General features: G+C 40.5%; 1 protein-coding gene across 1 annotated transcript in view; it reads right to left on the reverse strand.

Moving 5' to 3' along the window:
• Nucleotides 1-2,278: 2,278 nt before the first annotated feature.
• Nucleotides 2,279-22,838, reverse strand: part of EPDR1 (ependymin related 1) — a 33,184-nt gene continuing 12,624 nt past the window's right edge. Inside the window, 2 exon segments of the mRNA XM_065884306.1 lie at nucleotides 2,279-2,472; nucleotides 3,612-3,820. Coding sequence (XP_065740378.1) covers nucleotides 2,279-2,472; nucleotides 3,612-3,820 — 403 coding nt within the window.

Genomic DNA, 22,838 nt, shown 5'->3' on the forward strand with positions numbered 1-22,838 from the left:
ACTGCGAAGGGGTTTAACGACCCAAACAGACAAACTGGAAAACGAAAGGCATCCACTTCACGTGTCCTGGATAGAATGAGTTCCCTTCCTTTCTGCTTTGAGTGGGGCTGTGGACTGGGGTGGGCAGATGCGAGGATCGAGGCTAACTAAGAGGGGTGTGCAGTTTGGAATGGAGCGGGGCTATCTTTTGGGTGGAGAGAGAGAAAGTGGGGGAAATGCTGTCACAAAGGCTTGATCAGGCTGGACCGCCTCGAAGGCAGCTGTGAAAGTTTCCCCAGGTGTCATTCCAGATTCCGGCCTTGACTGGGCTGCAGGCTACTCTGTGACTCTGGGAACCCACATGGGCACTGGAGACAACAGGGATTCAGGACTGGCTTATGAATGAATGAATGAATGAACAAACGAACGAACGGAGGTTGGCTTCTAGAACAAGGACAAGGACAGAGTGTATAGAGATCTTGCAAAGGCCAGCAGTGCTAAGAGCCTGGACCTCGGTGATGGCTGCTGAGGGGATGGACAAGAGGCAGTAGCTTTACTCTGATGGGACTCGGGACACTGACTGCCTGTGAGGACTGAAGGAGAAAATATAGGTCAAGAATGACCCTGAGGCTTCTGACCCAGGCAACTGGACTTTAAGAGGAAGAGCAGGCTTTTGAGAAAGGAAAATGAATTTGGTGTAGATCACAGGAAGCACTTATTCATTAGAGAAGCATTTTAACTCCCTTATAGCCAAGATAACCCATATTTATTACAAAAACAAATATATCAAAAAACACTTCGAAATGCAATTAAATTTGTTTATTGAAACAATATAGATAAACTGTGAGTAATACAGATTGTTTTCAGCGTAATGTAAGCATCACACATTTCTCCTGGTAACAGATGATGGATAGATGGCCAGATAAAACACAACAGTAGAAGGAACCTAGAATGCTAAATTTTATTACTAGATATCTCCCTAGAGATCAGCAAACCCAATCCCATTTAACAGATGAGGAAGTAAGGACCAGAGAGGCTAGCATTCTCCACTCTACATATGTTTAGGGCACTGACCACGTGCCAGGCACTTGGTGCTGGGCATATAAAAGTAAACAGAACACGGTACCCGTACTCACGGTGCTCATAGCCAGGCTACTGAGTGAGAGCATCCAGGAAGCAGGAAAGTTAGACACAGCCTAGTAAGCATTGTCAGACTAGCATGTTCAAACTGTGAGGTGTACCCAGTCCAGGCTTGGGAGCAGCCTCCAAAGCCATGCATGAGCTGACCTGGGAAGGCTGAGCAGAAGTCAGATAGACAAAGAGGCTGTGAAACGCTGCCCCAGGGATGCAGAGGTGAGGGGAAGCATAATATGTCTAGCGAACCAAAGGAGTTCCAGTACAAGGGAATTCTTGTTCTGGATTTCAGAAACAATAGTCCCCTGACTCCCAGTTCAGTGCTATTGTTAGAATGCTACCTGTCTCTACAGGTCTCTTGACAAGTATGTGATGATTCAGCACATATATCAATACTCTTGCATAGAAACAAAGGAAGCATATATGGCTCATGCTTACCCAGAAATAGACATTAAGATTTTCCAAACCCTCCCGTTTAAAATATATCTTTAGAGGAATCATTACTTTGTGTTACAGCCTTTCATTTCCTCCCCAAATGTTTACATCCGTTGGGTCATGCCATAAAGCTCTTAAGGCCGGAAGGGATTTTAAGGCATCACACTGTCAGCAGCCAAGGGAGCACAGGGTGGGGGAAAAGGAGGTGCTGGAGGCATGCAGCAGTGGGCGCAGTCACTACCCTGGCGCAGGCAACAAGCGGGTCATGGTCTGTAGAGAGCTTGGGCATTAATACCAAAACTGACCAAAGTCGTTCCGCTCTTTTTATCACCATGTGCCAGCCATCTAGCAATTCCCAGTAAGGTCGATAACAACACATTCGTCCCTGCTGACCCTCCCCTCGCCCTGTGGATGCCACCGCACTTCCCATACACCTGCACACAGAAAGCGCAGCTCCCAGACAGGCTTCGGAAACATCTGAGGTCCCCGTGTTAGCCATCTCTTCATATATTATCACATACTCTCCATTCCATTCCTTTTTGTAAACCTAGCCCAAGTAGTCACAACCACACATACAAAACAGAACAAAACACACATCGAAGTTTATCTTCCTAGAATTATGATATTTATCTCTAATGAAGAGTCTCATCTCTCAAGTCTCAAATCTGGTTCGAGCTGGGGCGGCTGGCATCTGATGTCTGATGCTGTCCCTTCCGTGTTCACACGCTTATCAGGAGCAGTCCTCGCTCATCCTCTCCGGCTGGGCTGTCTGGCATGTGCTTGGCGGGGTAAACACCGACGGGTCTTTAATGCCCAGCTGTATGTCGAAAAACCGTGTGGTCAATAGCACACTGTAATTTTTGGTGAAGGTTTCCTGGACAGGATAACAATCCTTGAGTGTATAAATGCCAATCCAGGTTTCATCTATAGGAGGAAGGCAAGTTGAGTTTTTAATGTACAAGACAGGCAAAGTGTGTGTATTTTTAATTATGCAAAATATACATAAAATAGACCATTTTAACCATTTTTAAGTACAGTTTGGTGGCACTAAGTACATTCACATTGTTATAAAAGCGTCATCACCATCCATCTCCAGAAATTTCCCATATCCCCCAGTTGAAACTATCCATTAAACACTAACTCCCCATTCCTCCCTCCCCCCAGTCCCTGGAAACCACCATTCTACTTTCTGTCTCTATGATTTTGACTATTCTAGGTACCTCATATAAGTGAAATTATACAGTATTTATCCCTTAGTGACTGGCTTCTTTCACTTAGCATAATGTCCTCAAGGTTCATCCATGTTGTACCATGTGTCAGAATTTCCTTCCTTTTTAAGCTTCGGTGATTTTCCCCTGTATGTATACACCAGCTTTGTGTCCCCATTTGTCTGCTGAGGGACACTTGGGCTGTTTGCACCTCTGGCCTTGATGAATAATGCTGTTATGAACATGGATGTCCAAATATCTGTTTGAGTCCTTGCTTTCAGTTCTTTAGGGTATATGCCCTATACTGCGGGGTCATCCGGTAATTCTGTGCTTCACTTTGGAGGGAACCATCCTACTGTTTTCCACAGCACAAAGGCCTGTGTTTTTGAAACAGTCTTGGGGGAGGTGTGTTGGCAGCATTGCAGAGAAGAGCTTCACATCTATGTATAAAAGCAGATATAATAATGGCAGTAGATCTGGTCGCTGCAACTTTAGTTAGTGTTCGGGGGAAAGGAAAAGGAGGCACCCAAATCCAATGTGTGACTTAGACAAACACCTTCCATGTCACAGACCTCCAGGGCATCATGAAACGTCAGAGCCAAGGCTAAGCCCATAATAGTCAAAGTGGCAGAAAGTTACAGGGGGCCTTAGAAGGCTGAGGTGTTTGTTCAAATGCCTTGCTTAGATCCCAGCGCTACACAACTAGCAGAGTACATTTGGGGACTGCAAATGGAGTTAAACAATTTGATTAAGCTTCTAAATTTCCTTAACAACTACCTTCCTTAATGGACTTAAACATTATTTCCCATCCTGCTTCCTGAGATGCAATACTTGAATACTTTGTTGAACCCTTACACGATCTGGCTGACTTTCTGTCCGACCACTCCTGAACGGTGATCTGCTCCTGGGGTCCCCCAATGGAGTACTGGTCCTCAAAGGTGGAGTTCTGAGGGATGTCTAGAGGGTCCCAGGGGTCTCTCAGGGTGATCTTGGAGCACTGCTTGGTGGCTTGTTCAATCTGAAACATCACTCCATCCTTATAGAGCAAAATATATTCAAATAATCTGGAAGACAGATTGAAAGAGAACAGTTCAGGACTTTATGTTGCAATAACCATGTCTTTTATCAGCATAAAAGCCAAAGACCTTTGATACAAGTTATTCTTAAAATAGAAAAAAATAGTTTTGCTGCTAGGCAATCATTTACTTACTTATAAACACTAGGTGCATGAACAACTTGAATATAAAATAATTAAAGTTCAGGGATCAAAACCGAATATTCATGAGACTGTTACCTATCATACCTATCAATTACCTATTACCTTATCAAGTACTTATTGTATGACAGACCCTGTGCTTGAGATACAAACATGAGGAAGGTGAGGCCCTGGGTTAGCAGCTGGTTTATGACCTTTTAGCCTCAGAGACACAGGAGGATTTGACTCTCGCCTTAGTTGTTGAGTCCTTGTAGCACTGAGTCAAGGGACCACAGGGGTATGCTGAATGCAGGATGCCGAGAGCCTGCTGAGGATGCACCAGACCCCTGTGCCCCACTGTCTCAACTGTCATCATAGGAATGGGCTTTGGTGAGGTGCAGCTGTGCTGGGAATGGGCTGAGACAGGCAAGGACAAAAGCTGAGGGGACCCCAGGCTAATGGCTTCGCTGAACTGAATTTGTCTGCGTGTTCTCAGCCTTGTCCCTCATACCCAGTGCACACCCTACGTGCAGAGCAAGCCAGAAGTATTCCCAGTCTGTGCCCGAGCCCACAGACTGCCCGCCGTCACCTTGCACGCTGTGTGGCCACCAGCCCTGTGTCTTTCCTAAAGCTAAGCCATCTTGGTGTTGGGTGAAGCTCGGTGAGTTTCCATGCATTCAACTGGCAATCTAAACCTCAGGGCACTGCTATTGATCAAGTGGAGTGAGGTTGCAGCCCTGATTCAAAAGTGAAATTTGCAACACCTGAGGGCAGAAGCGCCCAGAGAAGTAGCTTTTCGTGAGCAAAAAATAGCCAACAGACTGTCTGCGGTATGTAAGGCTCACCCCACTCCACAGTCCCCAACGAGGATGCCTGTTCTCCATCCCAAGTCAGGGTTTGAGATTTCTTCAGAAAAAATATTATAAATGATAACTGTCCATATGGTCAAAATAGTACCATTATTAGGATTATATTTCATTTTCTACGAGCTAGCATAAAAATATAAACATAACCTCATTTTATGTATTTAGAAATATCGACCCTGCTTATGCTAGAAAATGTTTGAAATGACTTACAAGGGTAAAACCCAAGCACAGACCTTGAGAAGTGGGAGTGAATGGAGAAAGAAAAGGAAGTGTTCACGTTATGCGCTACGGCTCAAACATGGAGCCGACCTCCTAGACTATACATGCAGGGTTCACATCAAAGTACAAGCCCTTTGGAGGAGTTTGGGGTTGGACTGTCACTGCTTCCTCACTCCCGGTTAAGTCCCTGGCGCATCAGAGTCTAAATATTCATGGAAGGAATATAGAAACATTAGCATCCACTATAGAGCGTACTCCAGCCATAATATGGGATTCTTGGTCCATACACAGATCCTGCCCCACGATCCTCTCAGGGAGAGTGGCCGCCCACGAAGCCCCTATACCGTGTGCTGTCAGGCCTGGCTATCTTCATCCTCCCCATCTCCTTGTGCTTTCCCAAGTTCAAGGTGTTTAGGCTAGAGAGTCAGGCCTAGCTTTGGCTGATACTCCAGTTGCGTGCAGTGATTGTCCCCTGAAAGCTTTGCACCCATGTGCAGGAGAGGGGGGTTTCCTTCTTGAAACTCAGCCCCCGAATCCACAGAAGCACAATAGTGGGAGCCTGGCGGCCATGTTTGTGTACATGACCTGGCCACCCTCCTCAGAGGGGGACATCTGACCCAGGGTGGGACAAACAGACGCTCCTGCTCGGACATGTGGAACTGCCACTGAAGGTCTGCTAGTCAGTCTCTTAGTGTGGCTGGTCATGTCGTACGTAAACACAGGAGCCGTGGGAGGCTAATTTCCAACAGGTGAACTGGATAAGAATAAAGAATAAAGCACAGAGAAGCAGCTGCAAGCTGGGATTCCAACAGCTGTTCATTTCCTGGATGCATTTCCTCTCTGAGGCCTGGTGCCTACAGATCCACCTGCAGAGTTATGATAATAAGTTTCCTTTGTTCTAATAACTTTCCTTTTTCTGCTTGGAACTTTTTGTGTGACTCATAACCAGGACTTGTTTCTAATACAGTTGAGGACTCCACTGTTCCATCTAGAGCCCTGGAACAGCCGCCAGCACAGCTGTTCTGGGAGAGGCACCACACAGGCCACTGAAGAACCAAGGGCCATGGATGCCTGGTCAGTAAACTGCCAGGGAAGGGGGCAGCAGGAAAGGAGCTCTGCTAACTTCACTGTTTTCCCGAGGCCAGCTCTGTCCATATACAGAAGTAAAATGAAAATTCTAGACTTGAAACAGTCACTACAAAATGTTAACATTGGTTAATCCTGGGGAGTCTGAACACAGGTGTTTGTTATGATGTTCTCTGTACTTTTCTAAGTTTTCAAAATATTTAATTTGAAAAAAAGAGGGCACAGTATGATACTGAGGTTATGTTGACAGTGCCTTAAGTAAAACAGAAATATTAATTTAATGGGAAACAAAATAGAACTGTGTAAGTCATTTTTTTCAAAATCCCATGTGGATATAAATGCTAGTACTGCTACACTGAAAGTTTTGGAAAAGAAGATTTTCATGGCTTGTATGTTTATATGAACGTCTTCATAGTCAAGATGTAGGTTCTCCATCACAACTAGGATAAAGGGCCTGGAGCCCGATAGAGCCAGAAGGTCAAAATGTAGAGATCAGCCAGGGTTGAAATGAATCATCTGCTTGAGATGCTGTGCGGGTAATAACCCGTAGATCTGAAGCAGTGATGGACTTCAACAGAAACTGGATCCTGGGAGGTGAGATCAAAGCCTGGCTCTGAAGTGGAGGAAGCTGTGAGGGCAGGAGTCACCCCAGGGTGCAGTCAGGCAAGGTGAGGGGCAGGAATGGGTGTGAAGGACGAGGCAGGTGGGCCAGCACTGGGTCAACAACAGCCTGCAAACTTCGCCTCCTCGCTGGCCAGACACCAAGCAAAGCATTGTTCCTGGAAGGGCCTTGCCGCTGGGTCTCAGGTTCTCCCCACCCAGTCAAGAGGTCAGCAGGCCAAGCTTTTCATGGCAACCCAAATGCAGAGGAGGTGCCCGGCGGGCCACTTGGCCTCTCACCTCGTGGGACAAAGGATTTTTGTGTCTTCTGACAAAATTCTCAGGCTGTGTGGACAATTTCTATTGTTTCCTGAAAAATCCATTTTCCTAAAAATTGAAACTAACTTAGAGAAATAACAACTCTCTGCATACGTGTCTACTGATGTTTTAGTTTTAATTGTGGTAAAACACATATCACATAAAATCTACCATCTTAACCATTTTTAAGTGCACAGTTCACATTGTTGTGCAACCAACCTCCACAACTCTTTTCACCTTGCAAAACGGAAACTCTGTACCCATTAAACAGCTCCACATTTCTCCCTCCCCCAGCTCCTGGCCACCAGCATTCTACTTTCTGTCTTTATGAACTTGACTACTCTAGGTACTTCGCATAAGTGGCATCATACAGTATTACTCCTTTTGTGACGGGGCTATTTCACTTAGCATAATGTCCTCAAGCTTCATCCATAGTGTAGCATGTATCAGAATTTCCTTTGTAAGGCTAACTAATATTCCATTGAGTGTATATATCACATTTTGTTTATTCATTCATTCAAGGATGGACACTTGGGTTGTTTCCACCTTTTGGCTATTTTAAATAGTGCTGCTATGAACATAGGTGTGCAAATGTATTGATTTTTAGTGTACTATACACATTTTACAAAAATAAATAATGATTTATATATATTCTAACCTGCATTTTAAATTCAACAATTTGTCCTTGGTAGTCTCCCAAGTATTTCCATAAAGTACAGATCAATGGAATCATTTTTCCCTAATTTATTATGAAAATTTTAAAAATGCAGAAGAGTTGAAGGTCTAATACAATGATCACCTTTGTATCTACCATTTAGATTCAACAATTGTTACATTTTGCCATGTTTGCTTTATCTATTTCCTAAATATCTCTTACAAACAAGACTCTGTACTTCATGTCCCATCACATCAGAAGACAAGTGATGTCCCATTCCGCTATTAATGCTACCAACTTTGATCACCAAGCCACGTGGTTACTCTAGATGTCTCCATCATAAAGGCATTTCCTTTTGCAATTACCAAGTAATCGGTGGGTAATACTTTGTGATGCTGAGAATATCCTGTTACCCCATAACTGTCACCTAATGATTTTAGGTAAAACAATTTCTTGAATCAATTATTTCACTGGAGGTTGGTATGATGCTACCAATGGTACAGCAAATGGTACCTATCTATCTATCTAGTATCACTCTGCACTCGGGTTTTTATTTATTCAACATATGGCAAATAATTAAAGTCATTATTCCACTTGATGTTCAAATTATCCCAAGTTCAGTCAGTGGGAACTCCTTCCACCTGCTATTTGTGACTTATAACATGATTCCATTAGTCTTTGAGTGATTCCTGGGTTTCTGTGACACAAGCGTCCCAGGCTCATCTTAGACTTTCCTTGCACCGTATCTAAAATCAGTCATTCCTCTAAGGAAACCTGGAACTTACTGGGAAACAACTTAGAAACCAACATCTGGGCCCTAGATGTGCTCATTGTCATTGGGATGTCATCGTTTTAAGGACCTTTCAGTGGTCAGAACTTCTTACGTTGAAAAAAACATGAATTCATACTGATATTTCCAATCTAAATTTGACATTATAGGTTCTCCCCTATCATTTTTGTTTTTATGTTTACATATATTTTCTCTTCAAATAAAAGTCATGCTTCCCAAAAATATTAGCAAATTTACTTATTTGCTTTATCCTACAATAGCTTTGAAATAATACTTTTAAAACTGTTATCAAAAAAAAAAGTGTTATCAAAAAATACAACTGCCCAGTGAAGTTTAAGACTTTATTGCAGTTCTTTTTGTCCTTAGAATACAACTCAATACTGCATTAAAAATTCACTTGGATTAACCCTGTTCCCTGGGTGGCTATGTTTCCAGATTGATATATCATTAGGTTCATTTGTTTGTTCTCAATTCGGGGACTTCACACTCTTCCCCTTTGATTTAATTATATTATTTAAATATGTAAAGTTTTTCATCTTTCAGAACTCAGAACAATATAAAAAAACACATTCAGGGAAGTCTCACTCAAAATTAGAAAAAAAAATTTTAAAAACTTGTTTAGGAATTCCCTGGCCATCCAGTGGTTAGGGCTCTGCGCTTCCACTGCAGGGGGCACGGGTTCGATCCCTGCTTGGGGAGCTAAGATCCCACATGCCATGTGGCGCAGCCAAAAAAAAAAAAAAAAAAATTTTTAAAAAGAAGTCTCACTCCCATCCCAATCCCTGCCCCATCCCTCATTCTCCCAATGGATAGCACCTTTCATTGGCTTCCATGTTATTTTCCTTCATTTCTTTTGACCAAACTAAGCAAACACATGTGTGCACTCTTACTTCTCTCTCTTCTTTCCAGAAAGGGTAGAATTCTGTATACACTTTTCTGCACCTTGCCTTTTCCTGTCTCTATTAATACATAGAGGTCATCATTATTCTTTTCTATGGCCATATAATAGTTTATCGTGTGTAAGTACCATTGGTTATTTAGTCAGTCTCCTGCTAATGAACATTGGCTTGTTTCCATTCTTATTATGTTGCCCAAAACAAAACACTGAATAACCTTGTGCTATTTTGGAGTTATATATTTAGGATAAGCTACTGATATGAAACTACTAGGGTAAAGGGTATTTTGTTAATATTATCAGATTTCTTTTCAAAGAGTTGTGCAGTTTTGCACTTCTATCAGTAATATATGAGAGCACCTGTTTCCTTTATAGTCTTGCCAACAGATCATGTTGTCAAACTTGGATTTGTGCCCATCTGAAAAGTAAGAAATGTTATCTGTCAGGATTTTTTTAAAGAACTTTGTCCCTTTTTGGTAAGCATAATGAACATACAATGGACTGCATAAATCTAAAGTGTAGAGCTTGAGAAATTTTACAAAGTGAAGAATTAGGAAGCCCCACCCAGATCCAGTTATGGCACACCAGAAGCCTTCCCCAGCCCCTCCCAGCCACTTCCCTTCCACAAGGGATAGTGCAGGTTTTTTTGTCTGCTTTTTTTTTTACATCTTTCTTGGAGTATAATTGCTTTACAATGGTGTGTTAGTTTCTACTTAATAACAAAGTGAATCAGCTATATGTATACATATATCCCCATAAATCCTCCCTCTTGCGTCTCCCTCCCACCCTCGCTATCCCAACCCTCTAGGTGCTCACAAAGCTCCTGATCTCCCTGTGCTATGCGGCTGCTTCCCACTAGCTATCTATTTTACATTTGATAGTGTATATAAGTACATGCCACTCTCTCACGTCGTCCCAGCGTATCCTTCCCACTCCCCATGTCTTCAAGTCCATTCTCTACGTCTGCATCTTTATTCCTGTCCTGCCCCTAGGTTCATCAGAACCACTTATTTTTTTAGATTCCATATATATGTGTTAGCATACGGTATTTGTTTTTCACATTCTGACTTACTTCACTCTGTACGACAGACTCTAGGTCCATCCACCTCATTACGAATAACTCAATTTCATTCTTTTTATGGCTGAGTAATATTCAGTTGTATATATGTGCCACATCTTCTTTATCCATTCATCTGTCAATGGACACTTAGGTTGCTTCCATGTCCTGGCTATTGTAAATAGAGCTGCAATGAATATTGTGGTACATGACTCTTTTTGAATTATGGTTTTCTCAGGGTATATGACCAGTAGTGGGATTGCTGGATGGAATGGTAGTTCTATTTTTATTTTTTTAAGGAACCTCCATACTGTTCTCCATAGTGGCTGTATCAATTTACATTCCCACCAACAGTGCAAGAGGGTTCCCTTTCCTCCACACCCTCTCTAGCATTTATTGTTTGTAGAATTTTTGAGGACAGCCATTCTGACTGGTGTGAGGTGATACCTCACTGTAGTTTTGATTTGCATTTCTCTAATGATTAGTGATGTTGAGCATCCTTTCATGTCTTTGTTGGCAATCTGTATATCTTCTTTGGAGAAATGTCTATTTAGGTCTTCTGCCCATTTTTGGATTGGGTTGTTTGTTTATTTGATATTGAGCTGCATGAGCTGCTTGTACATTTTGGAGATTAATCCTTTGTCAGTTGCTTCATTTGCAAATATTTTCTCCCATTCTGAGGGGTATGTTTTCATCTTGTTTATGGTTTCCTTTGCTGTGCAAAAGCTTCTAAGTTTCATTAGGTCCCATGTGTTTGTTTTTCTTTTTATTTCCATTTCTCTAGGAGGTGGGTCAAAAAAGATCTTGCTGTGATTTATGTCAAAGAGTGTTCTGCCTATGTTTTCCTCTAAGAGTTTTCTAGTGTCTGGCCTTACATTTAGGTCTTTAATCCATTTTGAGTTTATTTTTGTGTATGGTGTTAGGGAGTGTTCTAATTTCTTTCTTTTACATGTAGCTGTCCAGTTTTCCCAGCACCACTTTTGAAGATGCTCTCTTTTCTCCATTGTATATACTTGACTCCTTTATCAAAAATAAGGTGACCATATGTGTCCGGGTTTATCTCTGGGCTTTCTATCCTGTTACATTGATGTATATTTCTGTTTTTGTGCCAGCACCATACTGTCTTGATTACTGTAGCTTTGTAATATAGTCTGAAGTCCAGGAGCCTGATTCCTCCAGCTCCGTTTTTCTTTCTCAAGATTGCTTTGGCTATTCGGGGTCTTTTGTGTTTCCGTACAAATTGTGAAATTTCTTGTTATAGTTCTGTGAAAAATGCCACTGGTAGTTTGACAGGGATAGCATTGAATCTGTAGATTGCTTTGGGTAGTATAGTCATTTTCACAATGTTGATTCTTCCAATCCAAGAACATGGTATATCTCTCCATCTGTTTGTGTCATCTTTAATTTCTTTCATCAGTGGTTTATAGTTTTCTGCATACAGGTCTTTTGTCTCCTTAGTAGGTTTATTCCTAGGTATTTTATTCTTTTTTGTTGCAGTGGTAAATAGGAGTGTTTCCTTAATTTCTCTTTCAGATTTTTCATCATTAGTTTATAGGAATGCAAGAGATTTCCGTGCATTAATTTTGTATCCTGCTACTTTACCAAATTCATTGATTAGCTCTAGTAGTTCTCTGGTAGCATCTTTAGGATTCTCTATGTATAGTATCATGTCATCTGCAAACAGTGACAGCTTTACTTCTTCTTTTCCAATTTGGATACCTTTTATTTCTTTTTCTTCTCTGATTGCTGTGGCTAAAACTTCCAAAACTGTGTTGAATAATAGGGGTGAGAGTGGACAACCTGTCTTGTTCCTGATCTTAGAGGAAATGGTTTCAGTTTTTCACTGTTGAGAATGATGTTGCCTGTGGGTTTGTCATATATGGCCTTTATTATGTTGAGGTATGTTCCCTCTATGCCTACTTTCTGGAGGGTTTTTTATCATAAATGGGTGTTGAATTTTGTCAAAAGCTTTTTCTGCATTTTTTGAGATTATCATATGGTTTTTCTCCTTTAATTTGTTAATATGGTGTATCACATTGATTGATTTGTGTATATTGAAGAATCTTTGCACTCCTGGGATAAACCCTACTTGATCATGGTGTATGATCCTTTTAATGTGTTGTTGGATTCTGTTTGCTAACATTTTGTTGAGGATTTTTGTATCTATGTTCATCAGTGATATTGGCCTGTATTTTTCTTTCTTTGTGAGGTCACTGTCTGGTTTTATCAGGGTGATGGTGGCCTCATAGAATGAGTTTGGGAGTGTTGCCTTCTCTGCTATGTTTTGGAAGAGTTTGAGAAGGATAGGTGTTATCTCTTCTCTAAATGCTTAATAGAATTCGCCTGTTAAGCCATCTGGTCCTGGGCTTTTGTTTGTTGGACGATTTTTAATCACAGCCTCAATTTCAGAGCTTGTAATTGGTCTGCTTATATTTTCTATTTCTTCCTTGTTCAGTCTTGGAAAGTTGTGCTTTTCTAAGAAATTGTGCATTTCTTCCAGGTTGTCCATTTTACTGGCATAGAGTTGCTTGTAGTAATCTCTCCTGATCCTTTGTATTTCTGCAGTGTCAGTTGTTACTTCTCGTTTTTCATTTCCAATTCTATTGATTTGAGTCTTCTCCCTTTTATTCTTGATGAGTCTGGCTAATGGTTTATCAATTTTGTTTATCTTCTCAAAGAAAATGCTGTTAGTTTTATTGATTTTTGCTATTGTTTACTTCATTTCTTTTTCATTTATTTCTGATCTGATCTTTATGATTTCTTTCCTTCTGCTAACTCTGGGGTTTTTTAAATTCTTCTTTCTCTAATTGCTTTAGGTGTAAGGTTAGGTTGTTTATTTGAGATGTTTCTTGAGGTAGGATTGTATTGCTCTAAACTTCCCTCTTAGAACTGCTTTTGCTGCATCCCATAGGTTTGGGTTGTCGTGTTTTCATTGTCATTTGTTTCTAGGTATTTTTTGATTTCCTCTTTTATTTCTTCAGTGAGCTCTTGGTTATTAAGTAGTGTATTGTTTAGCCTCCATGTGTTTGTATGTTTTACAGATTTTTTTCCTGTAATTGATATCTAGTCTCATAGTGTTGTGGTCGGAAAAGACACTTGATATGATTTCAATTTTCTTAAATTTACCAAGGCTTGATTTGTGACCCAAGATATGATCTAGCCTGCAGAATGTTCCATGAACACTTGAGAAGAAAGTGTATTCTGTTGTTTTTGGATTTAATGTCCTATAAATATCAATTATGTCCATCTTGTTTAATGTATCATGTAATACATTGTTGTGTTTCCTTATTTATTTTCATTTTGGCTGATATATCCATTGGTGAAAGTGGGGTGTTAAAGTCCCCTACTATGATTGTGTTACTGTCGATTTCCCCTTTTATGGCTGTTAGCTTTGCCTTATGTATTGAGGTGCTCCTATGTTGGGTGCATAAATATTTACAACTGCTATATCTTCTTGGATTGATCCCTTGATCATTGTGTAGTGTCCTTCTTTGTCTCTTGTAATAGTTTTTACTTTAAAGTCTATTTTGTCTGATATGAGAATTGCTACTCCAGCTTTCTTTTGATTTCCATTTGCATGGATTATCTTTTTCCATCCCCTCACTTTCAGTCTGTATGTGTCCCTAGGTCTGAAGTGGGTCTCTTGTAGACAGCATATATACGGGTCTTGTTTTTGTATCCATTCAGCCAGACGATGTCTTTTGGTTGGAGCATTTAATCCATTTACGTTTAAGGTTATTATCGATATGTATGTTCCTATTACCATTTTCTTAATTGTTTGGGGTTTGTTATTGTAGGTCTTCTTCTCTTGTGTTTCCTGCCTAGAGTAGTTCCTTTAGCATTTGTTGTAAAACTGGTTTGGTGTGCTGAATTCTCTTAACTTTTGCTTGTCTGTAAATGTTTTAACTTCTCCATCGAATCTGTATGAGTTCCTTGCTGGGTAGAGTAATCTTGGTTGTAGGTTTTTCCCTTTCATCACTTTAAATATGTCTTGTCACTCCCTTCTGGCTTGCAGGGCTTCTGCTGAAAGATCAGCTGTTAACCTTATGGGGATTCCCTTGTATGTTATTTGTTGTTTTTCCCTTGCTGCTTTTAATATTTTTTCTTTGTATTTAATTTTTGAGAGTTTGATTAATATGTGTCTTTTTATGTTTCTCCTTTGATTTATCCTGTATGGGACTCTCTGTGTTTCCTAGATTGATTGACTATTTCCTTTCCCATATTAGGGAAGATTTCAAGTATAATCTCTTCAAATATGTTCTCAGTCCCTTTCTTTTCCTCTTCTTCTTCTGGGATCCCTATAATTCCAATGTTGGTGAGTTTAATGTTGTCCCAGAGGTCTCTAAGACTGTCCTCAATTCTTTTCATTCTTTTTTCTTTATTCTGCTCTGCAGTAGTTATTTCCACTATTTTATCTTCCAGGTCACTTATCCGTTCTTCTGCCTCAGTTATTCTGCTATTGATTCCTTCTAAAGAATTTTTAATTTCATTTATTGTGTTGTTCATCATTGTTTGTTTGCTCTTTAGTTCTTCTAGGTCCTTCTTAAATGTTTCTTGTATTTTCTGCATATATTTCCAAGATTTTGGATCATCTTTACTATCATTACTCTGAATTCTTTTTCAGGTAGGCTGCCTATTTCCTCTTCATTTGTTTGGTCTGGCGGGTTTTTACCTTGCTCCTTCACCTGCTGCATATTTCTCTGTTTTCTCATTTTGCTTAACTTACTATGTTTGAGTTCTCCTTTTCACAGGCTGCAGGTTCGTAGTTCCTGTTGTTTTTGGTGTCTGCCCCCAGTGGCTACTGTTGATGTAGTGGGTTGTGTAGGCTTCCTGGTGGAGGGGACTAGTGCCTGTGTTCTGGTGGATGAGGCTGGATCTTGTCTTTCTTGTGGGCAGGACCACATCTGGTGGTGTGTTTTAGGGTGTCTGTGACCTTATTATGATTTTAGGCAGCCTCTCTGCTAATGGGTGGCATCCATTCTTGTCTGCTAGTTGTTTGGCGTAGGGTGTCTAGCAGTGTAGCTTGCTGGTCATTGAGTGGAGCTGGGTCTTAGCATTGAGATGGAGATCTCTGGGAGAGCTTTCACCATTTGATATTATGTGGAGCCACGAGGTCTCGGGTGGGCCAATGTCCTGAACTCGGCTCTTGCACCTCAGAGGCACAGGCCTGACACCCAGCCGGAGCACCAAGACCCTGTGAGCCACGCGGCCCAAGTCTACAGTTGTTCCCAAAGTCCACTGCCTCAATTTGGGGATGATTCGCTGTCTATTCAGGCATTCCACAGATGCAGGGTACATCAAGTTGACTGTGGAGATTTAATCTGCTACTCCTGATGCTTTTGGGAAGTGTGAGGTCTTCTGCCAGCGTTCAGTAGGTGTTCTGCAGGAGTTGTTCCACATGTAGATGTGTTTCTGATGTATTTGTGGGGAGGAAGGTGATCTCCACGTCTTACTCCTCCACCATCTTGAAGGTCTCCTTCAGTGTCTTTTTCATTCCCGCTCCTTTCAGCTTCCTTCAGTAGTGTAGTTTTAATTTACCTTCACTCATTATAGTCAGTTGAACATCTTTCCATATGTTTAATTACCATATACTTTCTAAATTTTCAATAGCTAGTGATTTAACCTTTTGTGTCTGATATAAGTTGCAGATATTTTTCTCTGCCATTTGTCTGCTGACATTATTTACATTTTTTTCTACAATGCAAAAGATTGTACTTTTTTTTTTTTTTTTTTTGCAGTACGCGGGCCTCTCACTGTTGTGGCCTCTCCCGTTGCGGAGCACAGGCTCCAGACACGCAGGCTCAGCGACCATGGCTCACGGGCCCAGCCACTCTGCGGCATGTGGGATCTTCCCGGACCGGGGCACGAACCCGTGTCCCCTGCATCGGCAGGCGGACTCTCAACCACTGTGCCACCAGGGAAGCCCAAGATTGTACATTTTTGAAGTCAAATTCCTTTTATTGCTCTTGCATTGTGTCATATTTAGAAAACCTTTCCCTACTTTCAGGTTATAAAAAAATTCACCCATGATTTCTATTATCTCTGTATGGTTTTATTTTGTTAACATTTAGATCTTTATCTCATTTGGAATTTATCCTTGTGTATGGTGTAAAGTATGGGTACAATTTTACCTTTTCCCAATTGTTCTAACATCATCGATTTAAAAGTCTATCTTTTTCCCAGTTATCTGAGATGCCACCCTTATCATATACCAACTGCAGATCTATGTCAGTCTGCTTCAGGACTCTATTCCATTGGTTGTCTATCTATTCATGCACCTGTGTCACACTGCTTTAATTACAGAGACCTAATAGTGTGTTGTTTCATAATCTCGTAGAATTTGCCAGACCTCCTATTGTGTCCTCCTTTTCCAGGATTTTCCTAGATATTTGGGTTTTTTAATTTTTCCATATGAAATTTAGAATTAACTTATTTAGCTCCAACAAAAACCACCCTTTTGGCATTCGGAGGGGGAAGAATGGATATCTGTATGATGTTGTCATCCTATTCCCCTGCAAAAAAAAAAAAAAAGTCTTTACATTTTTTCAAATCTCATTTTGTGTTTTTGTATCTTTCAGGAGTGTTTGAAAGTTTTCCTGTACAGATTTTGCAGATTTCCTTTGAGTTTATTCCTAAGTGGTTTGTCTTTTGTTGTTTTTGAGGTTGCTGTTTTAAATGAGATCTTCCATTTTTATTTTCTAGCAGACTATTGTTTGTATATATTAAAGCTATTGACTGTTCAGGCTAATTTTATATACAGATACCTTACTGAACTTTCTTAGTTTGAATCAGTATCAATTAGTTTTATTTTTTAGGACTTTTATGTTTTCCAGGTATACTGCACCCAAATCACTGGTAGAGATAGTTTTTATCTCTTCTTTTCTAATTCTCGTGTCTTTAAATATTTCATCTCTGTGATTATATTGGCCAGTAAATCCAACACAATATTAAATAAAGTGGAGAAAATGGCCATCTTTGCCTTCTTCCTGAGTTTAGTGGGAAAGGGGCTATGGTTTCAATATTAAGCAGATGAAGAACTCTACAGATTTCATCATATTAAGGAAGCATCAATCAGTTCTTTTGAATGCTTTGTATCAGGAATGTTTATTGAATTTTATCATCTGCCTTTCACAGATGTTTATAGATTCTCTAAAATTGAATCATCCTTACATTCCTGGAATAAACCTCACTTGATCATAATGTATTCTTTTTTTTTAATGTGCTATTGGGTTCGGTCTGCTATTTGGGAATTTTTAATCAATGATTGCATCAATTTTCATAAATGACATTGCTTTACAATAATTTAACAGATGCGTAGTTCTCTTGTACACATATACCATAATTTGCTTCAGTAGTTCCCTACTCATGACCACTTAGATTATTTCCACAGTTCGTTAGTATTAACAATGCTAAATACAAATTGGAGATAAGCCCTTTTGCCTTTCTGTTTCTATATCCCTATTTAAGATTTATAGCCTGGGATTGTTGGATCAAGGGAAATTCCCATTTCATATTTTATGAGGTACTACTGTTTCCCAAAAAGGAACAGTGGAAGTTTTAACTGGATGTAGAGCTTCATTATTTCCTTCCCATTAGAAAAGGTACCAGAAGTTTACCCTACTATGAGAAAACAGGAGATATCCTTTCTGCCTAATTTTCCTACCTCAGGATATGGTTTACAAACAGCATGAAAAGCACTGTAAAGAAGCTTTGGTCTAGGAATTAAGGCTCCCTGTCTACCACTGGTGAGCTGTGTGATCATAATTTTAATCTCCATGTTTCCCATATATAAAGAGAAACTAAAATTTTGATCTCACAGCATTATTATGAAGATGATTTGAGATAATGGATGTGAAATCGTTATGTAAATGAAAGGATATATAGAGTTTTGTAGGAAAGTCTGGTTACAGTTGTGTTTACTATAATCAGTTAATGTTTAACAAGTAAACTGCTCATTTAACTTGTACACATTAAGATGTGGTCTGCTATGTAACAAAGAAGGGTTAATTCATTCAGATGAGATGGAGAGATGAAGGAGAGAACACTCCTGAGGGCATAATAGACCCCTTTGTGGAAGACCTAGCAGGCATTCTCACCCATTCTCCCTGACCTGCTTCTCACTATAGAGGCTAAGAAAGTATACTCATATACTCGTTTTCTTAGCCTTCCTAGAAGCTAGGAGTATTACTGGTTCTGGCCTTGGAGACCTAAAGGGAAGTCTATGGGGAGAGGGAATCCTCTGGAAACTTCTTTGCCCACAAAGAAAGAAGAGGAGAGTCTCTGTTGCACTCCACTTCCTTCATTTTCTGTCTCTGAACGTAGTTGGGTGAGAACTTAATGCTTGGAGTGGAGGCAGCCATCTTGAAGCCATGAGGCAACAAGTCAGCATGCCCTCTTGCAACTATGGGCCAACATTCCAAGAAAGGCAGAGTGGATGCATGGAGAAGAACGAACCAGGGGCCCTGGTGAAACTGTTGCGTCAAACCTACAGACACGTATCACCAGAATTCTGAGGTAAACAAAAAAATCCTTATAATTTAAGCCTCTGACAGTGAAAGTTTCTGCAGCCAAAAGCACCTTACATGAAATAAGTAAAAGCCAATACTTTATAGGTATTACCTATTGGATTCCTTATAACAAGTCTGTGAAAGCCTTCCCTTCCAGAATGAGCAGGGCCCAAGGATTTGGTTAACCCTAGAACGCAAAATACCAGATCCTGGCCTGGGCGTAAATGAACCTGAATAGCTACTGCCTTCACAGCCAAGGAGCAACTGTTTTTCTGTCCTGAATTGGGTTAGTCAGGAAAAAAAAAGTCTAAGGCAGAAGTTACAGACTGGCAAATTCAGCTGGCTGACATGTTATTAGCTTTTTTCTTTTTTTAAAAAACAGATGAGAAAATATAAGGCTCAGAGCATAATTTAGTAGTAAATAATGGTGCCAGAATCAAACCCAAGATGTGATCTCCAACCAGACTCATTCTAATTCACTGATACCACATTCTTTGCCTCCTTTCACAGGGGAAAGGAGTGATTCTTCCCATCCATGTAGAAGTACTTGGCCATCCAAGATATACTAAATTACAGAGAAGGGAGTGGACAAATATTATATTGTGATTACAAAAGTACTTTGGCTTTTATGGAAGAAACTGGACAAATTTTGGATTTGTTTAATATGCAGTATAATAGATTAGTAATGCATGCCGGCTTTCTGACTCTCCACAGGAAGAATTGAGCTGCGGCCACTTGACATTCTGGTGTATACCAAGATCGAGTTACACCCTACAGTAATCATGAGACATAAAAGAAAAACACTATTTCAAAATTGTTGTGTTAGACACCAACTCATCGTGCAGGCTGATGCCAACCACATATAACAAAAGGAAAATCAAGTTACTTGAGAATGCAGCCCTAGGAAAAGTAAAGTCAAAGAATAATTACGTGTGCCATTTAAGAGGCTGTAAGGTGATGGGCCTCCACTGCTTGGATTCTAGTTCAAAAGAAGAAAAGGGTGCTCAAGAAATTGAAGAGTTTTATGTTTCAAAAATGTATCTGGATGAATACTGGCAAAGTGTAGGCATATAGTCTTTCATCTGATGGAAGATAATAAAAAAACCTTCTCATGAGGCAATAGTTCAAGCTGGCTTTTTTTTCACCACCACTAAAAGAAACAGCCTCTTTAGTACTGAGATACCCATGTTGCCATGGTACACAGTGACTTCTAGAACTTCGTATCAGGGGTATTAAGGAGGTTGAGAGGGTATAAGGATAGTCAGGTTCATACAGTCAGCACTATGCTTTTCAGCAGAAAAATATCAGGTCTCACCATGTTGAACTATAAACACACACAGACCTTTCCAGCTAACAGTTAACAGAACAAAAATATAAATCTTATTTTTCACTTTCACTGTGATTTGGGATGATACTGAATTTAAGAACAAAAGGAACAATGTGTGGCCACAAGAATAGCTTTCCAATGAAAACCATGATTATCAAAATAGAAAATGCAGTGAAGGCAGCGTGGAGCAGACTGGATATGGGGGAAACCCAAAACCAAAAAACAGAAGCAGTGAGTGAAAAGGTATTATTTCAGAACTCAAGTAAAAACACATAAAAAGTGATGAAAAGGCCAATGAAAAGATAAGAAATGTGGGGGGCAGGTGTAAGAGAACCAGTACATGTTAAGTAGAGAGATATTCTACAAGGAACAAAGAGAGAAGACAGAGTATCAAGCCTCCAGAAACTTCCCTAGAGCTGGGCATTAACCAGGAGATGTTAATAAAGTTCAAAGATTAATATATTCACACTACTATATATAAAATAGATAAACGAAAAGACCTATTGTATAGCACAGGGAACTATATAGAATATTTTATAATAACCTATAATGGAAAAGAATCTGAAAAAGAATACATGTTTATGTATGTGTGTATTTTGTATATATATATATATATATATATATATAACTGAGTATGTATGACTGAGCCACTTTGCTGTATACCCGAAATCATTGTAAATCAACTATACTTCCATAAAAAAATTTTTTTCTTTTTTAAATGTTCAAGGATAATGAAAACAACCTACAGAGACTTGGGCAGAAAAAAAAATTGTTAAAACTAAACCAAAATTACTTTGGTATCAGACTTCTCTTACCGAGGTCTAAATGCCATAAAAAATTTAAGCAAAAATACTATTATTACCCAATGAATTGTATACACCCCCAAATTATCATTATGTAAAAAAAATAAGTGAAATTTCTCCGACATTCAAAATTTCTGAAATTACACCACCACAGCAGTACCCTGTCTGAAGAAAATGAATTGAGTGTATTCTCTAGCTGACTGTAACATGAATCAAAATCAAGGAGTCAGGTGAATGTGAATATAAATATGAAAGAAATTGCAGCGAATAATAAAAGGAGTAAAATAATTTATGTTTCTCGTTTAGCAGAGGCCTTGTAGCAAAGCTACTTAACAGTTTGTACAAACACACACTATAAAAATTCCTCTGTGTTTTAACAAGTGAAGAAGTTGACCTTTTAAAGGCTTGACTCAGTGTGGTGAAAGAAGGAAAGACGAGAAACCATCCAAACACTTTAAATTATTTTCCACATACCGACTGGGACCTAAATAAATACTCATCCTTTACAAAAGAAACTGTTCTGGCACCTTAAAAGTGAATCCCAAGGAGGACCGAGTCCTCAGGAGGGTGGCTCCTCTGGGGTCCCAGGGGTGAGCCAGACAATACCTGGTGCTGGGCTACAAGAAGAATCACTGTCCAAAATACCGAGTCTGGGGCTTCCCTGGTGGCGCAGTGGTTGAGAGTCCACCTGCCGATGCACGGGACACAGGTTTGTGTCCCGGTCCGGGAGGATCCACATGCTGCGGAGCGGCTGGGCCCATGAGCCATGGCCGCTGAGCCTGCGCGTCCGGAGCCTGTGCTCCACAACGGGAGAGGTCACAACAGCGAGAGGCCCGCATACCGCAAAAAAACAAACAACAACAACAACAAAAATACAGAGTCTGCAACAAAGGGCTCGTATGAGAGAGAGGACTCCCACATCCAGAGGAAACACATAAGCCACACCAGAACACAGCATGTGACGTGGCATCTCAATGGATATTAAATATGAGGTGGATTCTCTCCCCAGTGTCCTTTGCTCCCAAGAGTATAGGCTGGTAGAATTTCCACTGGTCCGCTGCCTGTTTCTCCTGAAGTGAGAGCTTCTGTTCCCCAGGCTTTCTCTACTTTACTGCCTCTGCCTCCCCAGTTACACCAGGGCCCCTCTGCCCAGAGTTGCCCTGGGGATTCTGAAGCAGGTGCTGTCTCCGCTTGAGTTCAGCCAGCTCAGATAGCTCCATGGCGGCCCAAGCATCTTCCTCAGAGGAACGTCTTCCATTCCTAGCCTGGAATCCTGGGTCATCGGCTTCTCGGTGAGACACTCTGGGCAGTAGGCCTTACAATTCCAGAGGATATGAGAGGTATCTCAGTAAGGGACTTGGGGGCAATGTTTTAGTAGCTTTGGAGTCGATGCAGATGGTTCTGCTCACCACAGTCTTCCCTGAAAGTATTTTCAAGCAACCTCAGAGCCCTTGCATTCATCATGGCTGCTCCTGGATGCCACACTAACTAGTCTGGTGGTCCATGACATCAGATATAGTCCTCATAAGTTATACGTCACCTGTAGCTGACAAGGCTACATCGGACCTAGGAAATGATATGCCCCTTGGCCCTGTGCCACCATCTTTCCATCTGCCAGCATCTTCCTTGGCAACTTCTGAGATGCTCCAGAGCAGCAGATTCTCTGGGTTCTATGATCTGAATGTTTTTACCTCCCCCAGAATTCATGTTGAAAACCTAAAGCCCAAGATGAGTATTAGGAGTGAGACTTTTGGGAGGTGATTA

The sequence above is a fragment of the Phocoena phocoena genome, chromosome 9 (genome assembly GCF_963924675.1).
Source record: "Phocoena phocoena chromosome 9, mPhoPho1.1, whole genome shotgun sequence".
Classification (NCBI taxonomy): domain Eukaryota; kingdom Metazoa; phylum Chordata; class Mammalia; order Artiodactyla; family Phocoenidae; genus Phocoena; species Phocoena phocoena.